Source organism: Carassius carassius, chromosome 6, assembly GCF_963082965.1.
Source record: "Carassius carassius chromosome 6, fCarCar2.1, whole genome shotgun sequence".
NCBI classification, from domain to species: Eukaryota; Metazoa; Chordata; class Actinopteri; order Cypriniformes; family Cyprinidae; genus Carassius; species Carassius carassius.
In genome coordinates this window covers 29,730,065-29,744,552 of record NC_081760.1, presented here as the reverse complement: position 1 = coordinate 29,744,552, position 14,488 = coordinate 29,730,065, and the positions used below count along the sequence as shown (strand labels likewise).

General features: G+C 36.8%; 1 protein-coding gene across 1 annotated transcript in view; it reads right to left on the bottom strand.

Annotated features, from left to right (window-relative positions):
• Nucleotides 1–9,357, bottom strand: part of LOC132141976 (neuromedin-K receptor-like) — a 36,122-nt gene extending 26,765 nt beyond the window's left edge. Inside the window, exons 1-3 of the mRNA XM_059551624.1 lie at nt 8,769–9,357; nt 3,624–3,812; nt 2,526–2,676 (exon numbers count right to left, since the gene is read on the bottom strand). Of these exons, the coding sequence (XP_059407607.1) occupies nt 2,526–2,676; nt 3,624–3,812; nt 8,769–9,136 (708 nt within the window). The 5' untranslated portion in view covers nt 9,137–9,357. The remainder of the gene's footprint in view (nt 1–2,525; nt 2,677–3,623; nt 3,813–8,768) is intronic.
• Between the last annotated feature and the right edge of the window lie 5,131 nt (nt 9,358–14,488).

Sequence of the window (14,488 nt, the reverse complement as noted above, 5' to 3'; positions counted from 1 at the left end):
TGTTACGGAGGGCGGCAGAAGGGGAGTGCCGTCTCTAAGCAGAGGATGGCCCACTGGATTGTGGATGCCATAACCCTGGCTTATCAGGCTCAGGGTGTGCCCTGCCCGTTCAGGTTGCGAGCCCACTCAACTAGAAGTGTTGCATCCTCCTGGGCGCTGGCTCGTGGCGCCTCGCTGTCAGATATTTGTAGAGCTGCGGGCTGGGCGACCCCTAACACGTTCGCTAGGTTCTATAGCCTTCGTGTAGAGCCGGTATCCTCCTGTGTTCTCACCTCAAACGGGTAGTGGCACTGAGAGGCCCCGGTTAGTGTCGGCTTGCTTAAACCGCTCCAGAGTGTCCGTATTGTAGACTCTGTTGAGATCCTCCATCAACCTAAGCAGCTGGACGCAGCGGAACGTCCGGCGCCAGACCTTCATGATGAATCTGTGAGAACCATGGAAGGGTGGGTTCCATATTGAGACCTAAGCGGTACTCATATGTGTATAGTCCAAGGTATAGCCTTAGAGCCCGTGTTTCCCCGGCAGACTTCTGCCTTCCCAAGAGGGTTCTAATCACCTCAAATTTCTCCGTATACTCCTAAACGGATGCTATATGTGTATTTGCCTCCGAGACCTCCTTCAGGAAGGATGGGGCTTCCACAGCGTCCCGGCTCCAAGCGGGCCGGGTACGTTTTTTCCCAGTGTTATCCAATCTCACCCAGTGAGGTAGTGCTTTGACAACGGGGAGTGGAGCTACTTGTTCAGAGCTCCGGCCTACACCTAATAGGGGCGCAGGCGGCTCGCACAGGGCACTGGAAGGGGCAGCACCCATGGCGCTTTGATAGGGATCCCATATTCGTCGGTCACCGACGTGGCGTCGAGAGTGACCGACTGAAAGGGAACGTCTCGGTTACGTATGGTAACCCTCGTTCCCTGAAGGAGGGAATGGAGACGCCACGTCCCGTCGCCATGGTTGCTGTACCGCCGCTGAGCTGCCGGGTCCCCGGCTCGGCTCCTCAGCGAAAAACTGGTATGCATTGCACCTGCTGCTCTCTTATACTCACGCAGTGATCAGCGGCAGCTGGATGCAATAATTGCATGCCAATGTGCATTGGCTCGTTTAGTTTACACTCAAAGTAGATTGGTCTATCGAAGCGATATCCCATATTCGTCGGTCACCGACGTGGCGTCTCCGTTCCCTCCTTCAGGGAACGAGGGTTACCATACGTAACCGAGACGTTACTAACTCAGTTACTTTTTTGGAACAAGTAGTGAGTAACTATAACTATACATATATACATAAATATACATATATATATAAATATACATAAATATAAATATATTAAAATGTTAAACATTGAACTCACTGCATGAGTTTTGCGATTTGATCAAAATCGGCAGGAGGTCAGCATAACAATGATTCACAGCCCATATTCAGCCCGTTGGCTCACAGTTGCTTCTATAATCTCCATAGCAGGAGCAAATTTTAACATTTAATTAGTTTGACAAACATCCAGTCCATATTTCCTTCACCACGGCTAGCAGTATGTGTACAAAAAATCTAAACCAACTAAATGATATCTCTGTCTGGGTTTATCACTGTCTGCATCTCTTTATCTATTCTTCCTACAACTGATCTAAATGACCTGTCAGACTATCCAGCCCTTTCCATTTTCTTTAGAGAACTTCCTTCTCTAATATATTATTGATCCCACATGTAATGAACCATTAAATGTGAGTGTGTGGTGTGTTTACTCTGATGTTTGTGTGTGTTGTGGTCATTCTATCAGTCAAACAATAACATTACTTTACATATGTGTTCTACATCAACCTGGTATTAGTTTTTGATGACCACTTAAATTTCACCTGGTCTAACAGGTTAATAATTTTACAACATCTCTCAATTCTCTTTAACTTTTCTGCACTTCTTTACTTCTGCTCCAGCTCAAAGGCTCTGCTGAGACGATGTGTTATATCTCTAAGTCAATCTAAGACAGTGGTTCTTAATTTCAGTCCTCATGACCCCCCTGCTCTGCACATTTTGTATAGATCTCTTATCAGTTCAGGCGTTTGTTCTATTCGACCATAAGTGCCCTGTGAAGTGAACTTCACAGGATATTCTGTCATGATTCCATATCGAAGGGAGTGTGTATGTTCTATTCAAAGGCCATTAAAGTGTGCGAGATGTGAATTTAAATTGTATTTATTCACAGAGGTATATTATTTCACACTTCACTCTTTTCTAATAAGTTTCATCTGTGTGTGAAGACGTTGCAGGCTGTGGCATAGCGCAAATCCCTGAATGAATGTTCTGAAGTGAAGTAAACTTCAATGGATTTCCCATGCTCATGGAGTAGGAAGCAATGAACACTGCGTAGATACCATGTCAATCAGAACACAGTTCATGCATTGAGCTCTCCTCTAACAATAAGGTTATTGGAATCTGGTGTTTTAAATAAGAGAGACTTACAAAATATGGAGAGCAGGGGGTCGTGAGGACTGGAATTGAGAACCGCTGATCGTGAACAAGAACGTGAACTGCTCACCTTCCTTTTGGCTCGCAGCTGGCCCTGATAGTTGTCTGATGAGTCTCCAGGAATCTCTCCTCCCCAAAGCATCAACCCAACAATAGTGTAGGTAATTCCCATGACCACCAAAGGCAGAACATACACCAGCAAAGCCACTATAATATGATACCTGTAACCAGAGTGAGAGAAATTTAGTGTCTGTGTTGCAAATTAAGACACAATTCTTAGACAAATAGGGCAAATAAATAAAATCACTTACACACTGTGTGAACTTTTTGTGTGTGTGTGTGTGTGGGGGGGGGGGGTACTTCTTATAAGACTATATTTAACTCCAAGAGATCTTGGGAAAAGCTCATTGTCTCCCAAAATATCAAAATGGTGGCACAAATCCTACAGTGTGATTTCAGATTTATTCACATTTTCAGTCTTGCACCCAACCTCACAATAACTTAAAGAATAATGCATTCTCAAACCAGACTTGTGTGCAATCAAAACACTTGGGAAAGCTGAAACTCTGTTGACACTGACACTATTTCCTTATACTGGCTATGTCGAGAAAAAAAAAGATTTAATATTGTTAAAGTTGTTAATATTAATTATAACTATTATGAATAAAAGTGTCTAGTAAATAATGTTTATAATTAATAAAAACAAGCATAAATATTATTATTATTATTATTATTATTATTAACAACAACTACTACTAATAGTAGTATTGTGGTTGTTAATAACAATCGTTCTCTATTTTATTTTTAATATTAACAACAACAGTAATACAAATTAATAATAAAATCAATAATACTAATAATTATAAAAATAGCTGTTAATAATAATAATAATAATAAGATGTTAATAATTATTATTACTATTATTATAATTAGTAGGAGTAGTAGTAGTGATATTAACAACTATTTTTGTAATTATTAGTATTAGGATTACTGTTGTTGTTGTTGTTAATAAGACCACAACAACAACAATTATATTATTATTATTAATAATTATACTACTAATAATAATAAAACACCTATCATTTTTAAGATTGTACCTCAAAGTACTTTATAAATAAACTGTGAGGAAAGGAAGAAAATTGTGCATGCATATTAAAAGAGCGCTCACATGAAAGGGTCCTCTGAAGGTCTCGGCCAGGCAACGTAGCAGAGGGTCCGCTTGGGTAATTTTTTGATGGTTGAAAAGAAACACAGAGGAAAGGCCAAGACCACAGCCAGTATCCAAATACACACAATGATCACCTTAGTAGCCGTGGCTGAGAGTCGTGGTTTCAGGGGATGGATGATAGCCATGTACCTGTGCAACAGAAACAGATGACTGTTCAATCTCACACCTCAGATATAGTCTGATGGCTTCAAATAACGTCAGTATGATAAAACATCAAAGACACGCCACAGTTGGGCAATTTTCAATTTGCAGGTTGTGTAATAATCTAATATCTGATTGATAATGGGTCACATCAAAGAGACCATTTATATCTGTTGCTGCTGTACTGTAGGTGTGAGCTAAATCTTTCTCTCGATTGCTATGCAAGAACTCAACCTGCCAAGCGAATACAATATTTCAGAACTGAACAATAATTAGAAGAAACTGAACTTTCACTCCAGTTCTTCATTTCAACTATATGGAAATACTGATCAATCATATGCCATTGATTACCTCTGAACTCTGGACCATATTGTGAGGCTAAGCCTCTGTGGTTAACATATTCAAAATCATTCAAGAGTGATGATAAGCCATTTGCTTTGTTAACGACTCACTCTTGTAAGCAGAGAATGGCTTATTAGAAAACCAATTATACTCTTGAGCAGAGAAGGTTATTTCGGGATCTGGATGGCATGGATGTCAAAGCACTTATGTAGGCATCTTGGATGAATAACAGGAAAGACGACGGAAGGGTACACTGTGTATTAGTTATAATAGTCATGAATATAAATCTCAGCATGTGTTTAGTAAACATTCACAAATGTAGATTAATTAATATACTGCAATTAAAAACAACTCATTGTGTCTTGCTGTGATGTGTTAAATTGCCACATTCATACAAGCCAACACATTTTATGGATAAAGTACAATTTTTCATTCCATTAAAGAAACTGATCGTGTTTAATTTTTTTTTTATAAAAATAATGAATAAATAAATAAATAAATTTGCCATTATTTGATGCTTGAAATTTTTGATTTTATAATTTTATCTATGAAACGGTTGCCAAAATGCGAATTTTTTCCTTGAATTTTCAAAGTTATCAATAAACAACAAACTTTTTTGCAAGCCACAGCTGAGCAGCATCTCAATTTAAGCAATACATACAGCAGACCACTTCAGCTATTTTAGAATTTCAAGCCCTATTTTGTACTCTATTCCTGTAAAATCAGTCAGCTAAATAACACTGCATTAAAGTGTAATGCCACTGATGACAAAATGTTTGAACTGACATTGAACCTAATGGCCTCCACTATTCTTTAAAAAGGTTGCACATAACAGTTTCATTAAAGTTTCATAAATCAACAGAATGAGGTTTTGTTAGCAATGTCATCTCTCTGACAGTAAAATTAAACATTTACCGTACTGAAAACACTGTCTGGGCAAGTGGTGTCAGCACAAATCTCACACTTTCCTCCAAATGCAGCAGTGCAAGCAAATTGACCCACTGCAAATTCCTTCAGACGTCACAATTGCTCTCTATATAAGAGTAGTGACTGCCTACCAGCAAAACAACAGTAACAGCAAATGTGGGTTGTGAAATATGAAGCCTGGAGCCACAAGCACTATGTGACATTTTGTGCACAGGAAATAACTGTGAAGAACACTCAGACTAAATCTGGTTTCTTTCTGCAGAAACTATGCCTTGGTTGCTAATGTATACTGGTTTTAAAAACAAGAGTTTCCCCTATATTAAATGGGTTATTTCACACATTTTGTTTTTGTTTTTATATGCCAAGGTCCACTTAATATTATTAGTGAAGGTTTTAGGGAAATAATCAGTCATAATGTAGCTTTTTAAGACCATATTCCATTTTTATGACCATATTCCAAGTCAACCTGTGGTATAACGCTCATAATTCAAGGGCCATAGATAGCATCAAAAATAATTTAACTAAGCATGTACCCAAATATGCTGACATTTGCAAACTGTGCCAAACTAATCGTCCATATCTGGGAATGTTACTGAAAAGTCCCATTTAATATGCATTATTTTCACATTATTTTGTGAGATTAAAGTCTGAGATGACTAATCAGAGGACAAATAAGGAAAAGGTGGGTGCTGAGAGGAAAAGCATGATACAAAATGCTCCGCATGACATCTTAAAGGGGTGAGAGGATCTTCCTAAAAAAGAAGATACAAAAATTATTTACAAAAAAAGTTAATAAAATAATAATATTCATCAAAAACACATTAAACTGACCAAAAGTGGGCATTACGTATTATTTAGAAAGCCTAAAAACTCCTAAATTAATGATCAAAAAAGCATTTTGGAAATTTCAGGTAATTTTTCATAGAAACATTATGTTTTTTACATTTATGTCTAGTTATTGTGCCACCTATAGTTCGATCTCCATACTTTGCCTGCTTGTTGGAAATTATATGTAGCATGTGCTCACCTAGATTCTTAAAGTTTTCATGCAGGATTTAGGTTTCTGAGTATATTTGGCCACGCCCATTTTTAAATGACCCTGTTATAGCTACCCAAAGTGTAAAGTTCAACTCTTTTTTTGATAATTATTGACCTAGAGAGTCCAGGGAATTGCCTCGCAGTGGTTTTGTTGAGGTTGAGTGAAACACCTAGGACTAGGTTTTAAAAAAAATCAAAAACAGCCTAAAATCTGTCATGTAGCGATTGAATCTGTCGTGTGCATTTCGTTAGTTTTGACCCAAGGATTACTATGATCTCCCATGAGTGTCTGACAAGCGCTTTAGGAGTTAGGAGTCATTTCGTACTTTTGATTGCTGTAGCGCCCCCATCAGGTCGATTGGGGTGAGTCTTGGTGATGTAGACGGGGTCTGTACCATCATACCTCAACGTTTTATTTAAAAAAATACTCTACTGTAAAGTACTTTTAATACTTTAAAAGTACAAATTAGAAATTAAGAGTGGCTCATATTAGTACCTTTTGAAAGGGTTCCACCCCAGTGACAATTTTGCACATTCTCCTGAGAGTGCAAAGATATTATGCATCCTAAAGACTTGAGTGGGAAAAAAAAAAAAACTTGTAACTTGTAAACTTGTAACTCAAAAGTTCCAATGCAGTGCTTGAGGCAAAATAACTTGACTCAGACAGCACTGAGACTCTCTGAAATATTCAGCATTCAGTACCTTGTGGCTTCTATCCTACAGATCTTCTATCAGTTGCACTCATTATTAGTTTGGATTCTTCTTTTTAAATCTCAATTTAAAAAAACTGCATCTGATTAGAGGTGAAAAAAGAATCAAGATAAATGAGTGCTAGATATTGAAGCACTAGCTCTCTGGAAGCACTAAATGCAAACTATTTGTCTATCTGTGTTGACTGTCTCCTGTTCAGAGAGAGACAATTAATTTACTATTGAATTGGTCTGGATTAATTTCACTACTAAATATGTTCATTGCAGGCCAAATTAATTTTATGAAGCACAGTTAAAAACCTTCAAACCTTGAAGAATGATCAGTGTATGAAGAGAAGCATGACAGTGTAATACTGGGAATGTGGAGGCTAATTGTTTGAAGCAACTTGATAAGCATAATTTTATGTCTCTAGGAAGCACTCATTACACAGTATTACTTAGACATCATGTGATCTCCACATGGCAGCCCCATGAGCAACTACTCTATAAGTAAAATTGAACTTTTATTAGGTTGCTGTTCATGATTTTTAACATTTTCAAAAGTAATAATCATTAATGATCTGAGTTATTCTTTATTGTGACAAATTCTTAACTGCTCGCCAACCTTACTTTTGAAAGAATACCACTGATGTATCATCAAAATTTATTCAATTCGATTTTGATCTTTTTGATTCAGGCTAAGAATTATACATTAAATTATACTTGTTGTGATATTTATGCTTTCAATTGCACTGTGTGAATTCCATGAACAGACTGAATGTGCATCTGCACCTGCAAAGACGCCCCCTGAAGGTGCTGTAAATAACTTAACAGAGCTCACCGATCCACAATCATTGTGCAGCCATTAATTTCAACCTCAAGCACTCTGCAATGAGTAGGAAGGACTGCCTGAGGCACTTTTCCCATTAAGAAAAATGACAGACACATGGAGCACAACAAACAAACTAATATCAGCATACAAGAGACACATGAATAATGGTTTAAATCAACCTTAACTGAGTCAGTAAAATATATACAAATCCATATCAAAGGACAGATTTTAAGTACACATAGAACTCTTTTGAACAAACAAAAGGGAGAAAGAAGGGGAAAGCATAACAACTGGCTTTGTAAGGGAATCATGTCATTGTGATATTGGAAATATTTTTTAAAAATGCATGCCGATAAATAAATGTGGCGATAAATATAAAAACACAGAATCTATTCTATGACATGTTATCAATTTTTCTAAATTATAAATTGTATTATTATTTATTTTATGTGTTTATTATACATTATAATTATTATCATTATTTCACTAAAAATAAGTTTATTTATTTATTTTTATTTATTTATTTATAAAACAGTAAAGCAAATTAGTTTTAAATATTCTTAATATCTAAAGAACTGTTGTCTGCCAAATCAAAGTCAATGCCTGCGTTCCAGTATGCATACGTCACCCATCTGACCTAAATAGTATTGAAAATTACTTATATCATATAGAATTTAGGATGGATAGTATGCATATTGGGACGCAGGCAGTATGAATTAATCAACATAGAAGCCATTTTGTCGTCAACAACAAAACAACAACAAAAAAAGCAGAGGATCTTCAATTCGACTATAAAAACAAAACAAAACAAAAAAAACGCACACAATGTAAATATATTTTTATTCTATGCTACACAACAATTTTGAGCCTTTTTTAACTTTAACGTTTTTCATTTATTTATTTATTTGTTTGTTTAATTAATTTTTATAAATATAAAAAATATTGAATTTTTTAAAACACCAACAAAAAAGTTCAGGCCCATTGCGATTGTACTATTGCAGGGTTTCGAGAATCTGATCCTGCACTTTCAACACTGAATTAATTAAAGCATGCATTAAACACGACATCCGTCGAGTAATTCTCAGTAATTTAACGTTATCTTCACGTGTACTTTACCTGTCGACTGCTATTGCGCTCATGGAGTAAATGCTGGCAAACACAGAGGTGACGGGGAAAAAGTTGTGAAATTTACAGTAGGCTTCTCCAAAATACCAGTCACCGTGCGTGGCATAAACAAAATTAATCAAAGTGTTGAAGGCGGCCATCGATGCATCTGAAAACGCTAGGTTGAGCAGAAAGTAATTGGTGACGGTTCTCATCCGCTTGTGAGCCAGAATGATCCACATGACGATCAGATTCCCGAACACCGCGATCGCCAGGATGGAGCTGTACGCAACAGACCAGAGCGCGACGCGCCACGGCGGCTGCACAAACTGATTTGTAAAGTTCCCCGTTAGGTTAGATCCGTTCTGTGGCTGTGCCATGGCAAAAAATGTCAAAAAATCTTCTGATATAAAATATCTCAAGAGGACTGGAGACCGCGCGCGATGCTCTCTGTTCCAAACGCGCGCGAGAGTGTTTCGCTCAAGCGGAAAACGGAAACATGTCACTTATAAATGGTGAGAATCGATGCAAAATGAACCGAGTAAAGGATTCTGTAGTCTTCTTTATCATGAATTAAATAGCCTTTAAGTTATAAAATGCGCGCGCGGTTGTCTTTTGACTCCTGTTGAACGCAGCCACGAGCGCAACACACTCTGCAGTCAGATGCAGTGCCATGCACAATGTGACAACTGGTCTAACTAGTGCCACTGGGAGAGAAAGTGATCGATTGATTCACGGCGTAGGGTACAGACAAGGACAAATTGGACTGAATCCTGAATCGAATCTATGGGTAAAACACATTTACGAAACAGGTCAATGCCCAGTAGTTCAGGAGGGGGAAAAGGGGTCAGAGGCTGTTGCACCCAAAAACAATGTTATAGTATTAAGTTAGTTGGGTAGACTATATTTAATCATAAGGACTGTGGACCATTTGTGCATTGCTACAGCATTAGAAGTCTTTACATGTTGTTGCCTCAACAAAAAGATAGTCAGCTCCTGTTTTTTTTTTTTTTGGGTGCATGTCAAACACATAATGGATACATTGCATTAGACACATTAACCACATCATGCCATTGTCATACTGGTTTGCTCATGGTGCTATGGTAAGAGACAATCATTTTCATACTTCTCACAGTGAAAGAACCAAAACCCAAATTATATTATGTACACATTATATCAAACTAGACAGTTTAAACAAACCCATTGGTTAAGGTGTCAATCCCCATCTTTATGGCAGCCAAAAATAAATTTGAATGAAATTCAGTTTGCAATTTCATTTGCACATATTGTAACCTTGGGAAAAAATGTAAAATACGACTGGGGCGATAAGACTGGTTCATAGAGCAACTGAAGCTGAAGGTGATGCACATTTGATGGTTATCATTAGAATATTTGAGGAGTGCAAAATGGTAAACGGTTATAGAGTAAATGACAAACCCTTAATAAGATCACAAACAGCCCAAAATACGAGGAAAAGCAACAAGATTTTCTTAATGTAGACCTAACACTGGGAAGTTATCATCCCCATGACAGGTAAAATGTGTTTGACACTCTCTTAAATAAGACTGAGTGGCATAATAGCAACCGCAGGGGATTCTGAGCTGTTTTAATTTGCAGCTCGTCAAGCTAATGATACAAATCTGGAGGAGATATTCATTATAAGATTCCCAGTAACCATCACCTGCATTCATTTAATCAGTGCAGTAACTTATTATGCTGTTTTACAGTCAAATGAACAATTTTAGCATGAATACACACCTTAGATAAGATTTAAGCAGCAATTAATTCCATGCCACTGGAATTAAATAGCAAATAATTAAACCATAATCTATCTAAACAATAGTCTGTGACTTTTTGTGCTATATTTTCAGTCTGCATCTGCTACAGCTTTCAAACCAATAATGGAATTTTTTGTGTTCCACTGATTAAATAACAGCATGAGTAAATAATCAGTTTGCAAATCATAGGTTTTCATGATTGGTTGAAATTACTGGAAGGTGAACTGATTGGCATCAATAGAAACTAATAATCAATGTCTCTTAACCAAAGATTAATTTGGCTCTAAATGTCAAAGGCTGACATTAAACAGAATGACTGCTGTGTTTTCAAATATTTGGGCTAAGGGATCTTTTTTGCATTGCATAATGTATAATGTTTTGCCCACAATTATAATTAAGATATGGATTCATCGTTTGATGAATACTGTACATGATCTGATTCTGAAAATTCTTATATTGTGGTGTATTAAGGACTGCTTTTCCCTCCGCTTGCTCAGAAAGCATGAAAGATGACGAAAAGTACTAATTACATTGGCGTTCCACATATTTAATCTAAAAAACCAACCAACCAACAAAATTCAGTAAATAATCCTGATAAGAGTTTCCTTAAAGTCATGGCTCAGATGTTTTCATAAGTTTCACATCATAAGCACCACTGTCAGAGCAACATGCTTATCACATTCCACCAAATGTTGAGCTTGGTGGTTCATTAGATCTCATTCTGCTTGAGGTGATACAGAAAACAAGCTGCGCTGTTCTGGAAAACCATTGATAGATACATGGAGTACAGGGTCAGAGTTTACTCTCCAAGCCTTAATAAAAGATAAGGAGAGCCCACCAGACTGTAAATTCTAGCAGAAGCTTCTAAAATGACACCTAAAATGTCATTCTTTCAGTGTCAATGAATATGAGAAGATGAGAATGATCAAATAAATAAGCAAGCATTTCTGTTCTACACTGATAATAAAGCCCTGGGGTTTGTCATAGCATGAAGGAATCCTTCGTGACAGTACAAAAAAGATTTGTAGTTTTTCATTCACTAAAATATGGAAATGATTGATAGCAGATTGTCTATGAATAGACCCACTGTGCAATGTGCCGTCAAAATGACGTCTTTTTTATGTACTTTTTGGACGTCCAAATTCGGTCCAAATGACGTCAAATGTTGAATGTCAAGATGTTCAGAAATGGTCATGGACCGACGGACCTAATATAGACATGATCTGCACGTCTATCTGACGTCCAGTGTTTAGTGGGGATGGACAGCAAACTGCAGAGTTCATCAGGTGCAAAATGATACACAAACTATAGCAAGCAGTTTCTTTATGTGAAAGGTCTTGCACAGAAAACTCAAGCCTTAAACTGAGATGAAGAAAAAAGCCATGCGATCTGAGGAATCGGTTATGCCTACAGAATGGTAATTAAGCATACACGAAAATAATGGAAGAATTACACAAGGTTTATTTTCCTGGACATATCTACACAATGAAGTAAATAATTTAATCACATGAGAGGGCTGATAGAAAGGAAAGAGTCTGATCAAGAGGGCCGAGTCACAAAAGTTTGGAGAATATTTTTATTTTTTTATTAATTTTATGTTTTTTGTGGTGTGATGAAGTGCAAAGTTGCTCACATATATATATATATATATATATATATATATATATATATATATATATATATATATATATATATATATATATATATATATATATATATATATATATATATATATATATATATATATATATATTATGCTTCAAAAATAAAATCAATTCTAACTTTTAAAAAAAACTCATCATAGAATAGGTAAGCATTCTTATTACATGAATAGCATTTCTTGTGTATTATTTTAATAAATTACATCCAGAACTTTGCATCAGCTTGAATCCCTTGGCACCCAGTTGTTTCCATCCAACACAGTTGTTGAATGTTGAAATGCAGAACGTGCGCATGGAGCATGGGCATCAGTCAGTTGAATCTTAAAAATTGATGATGAAGGTTGTCGGTCATGAACTGCGGAGAGACCTCAACATCAATCCACATCACATAATGTCTTCACTGTTCTAATGATGGCAGAGATGTATAGGGAAAATGAGCTGCTATATTTTGAGTGACCGCAAAGTTTTCCTCCAAAAAGTCTCACCTCCTTTCAGTTATCACATCAACATGTCACATTCGTAAAAGCTAGGAGGAAATAAACAGCTAGCCTCATGGGCTTCACCTGCCACCATCTCTGACATAGCCTCAGGTCACTCAGAGCCATAACCAATATACACAAACAGTCCCATGAGCTTCTTTTGCCAGAGTGTGGAGAGACAACAACTCTACATTAATATCCAAATGAAAACAAAACACATCCCAAAATTGATTTGTCAAATGTGCACAATTTGTCAAACATACAGGACATCCAACCAAAAGGGAAAATAGTTTATGGGTTATGAATGTCGTTTTCAGCTGGAAAAATCTGTATTTCTTGTTTACTTGAAAATGGGGTAAGTGAATGTAATTGTTGCACATCTAAACACCGTTGGCGATGTAGAAAAATAGGTTTGACTAAACCTTTCAGAAATTCAATTCAATTCAATTCAATTCAAGTTTATTTGTATAGCGCTTTTAACAATACAAATCATTACAAAGCAACTTTACAGAAAATTATGTTTCTACAATATTTAGTAGTAGCTAGTAGTTTGTGCACGTTTGACAGGATTTTAGAAAAATAAAAATAATAATAATAATACAAGACGTAGTCAGCTAGATGATTAACTATCAATATTATTAATTAATAGTAATTATAGGATGCAGTCACACATGTAGCAATAATTGTTAGTTCTGTTTGTTGATTCAAGGTTAGGATCATCTGGGGTCCTCTGAGGGTCAGCATCATCTCTTCTCAGGTGTTCTGGATCCAGACTGGAGCTTGTGTAAATCCTAGTTACCACGGGATGTAAATCCCGTGGCAAAACATAGAAACAAAATAGAGACATCATTAGCATAGCTGCTGATCCAACAAAGTAAAATTAGTTTAACCCAAGCTAAAGAATAAAAATGCAGATGCAACTACACACAATTTAAGAGATACATTATTCGAATGCTTGGCGAAAGAGATGCGTTTTTAATCTAGATTTAAACAGAGAGAGTGTGTCTGAACCCCGAACATTATCAGGAAGGCTATTCCAGAGTTTGGGAGCCAAATGTGAAAAAGCTCTACCTCCTTTAGTGGACTTTGCTATCCTAGGAACTACCAAAAGTCCAGCGTTTTGTGACCTTAGGGTGCGTGATGGGTTGTAGCGTGGTAGAAGGCTAGTTAGGTACGCAGGAGCTAAACCATTTAGGGCCTTATAGGTAAGTAATGATAATTTGTAACAGATACGGAACTTAATAGGTAGCCAGTGCAGAGACTGTAAAATTGGGGTAATATGATCATATTTTCTTGACCTGGTAAGGACTCTAGCTGCTGCATTTTGGACTACCTGTAGCTTGTTTATTGACGAAGCAGGACAACCACCTAGAAGTCCATTACAATAGTCCAGTCTAGAGGTCATGAAAGCATGAACTAGCTTTTCTGCATCAGAAACAGATAACATGTTTCGTAGCTTGGCAATGTTTCTAAGATGGAAGAATGCGGTTTTTGTAACATTGGAAATATGATTTTCAAAAGACAAATTGCTGTCTAATATAACACCCAGATTTCTGACTGTAGAGGAAGTAACAGTACATCCGTCTAGTTGCAGATTGTAATCTACAAGATTCTGTGTGGTGTTTTTTGGTCCAATAATTAATATCTCTGTCTTATCCGAATTTAATTGGAGAAAATTATTTGTCATCCAATCTTTTACATTTTTAACACACTCTGTTAGCTTAGATAATTGGGAAGTTTCATCTGGTCTCGTTGAAATATATAGCTGGGTATCATCAGCATAACAGTGGAAGCTAATTCCGTATTTTCTAATA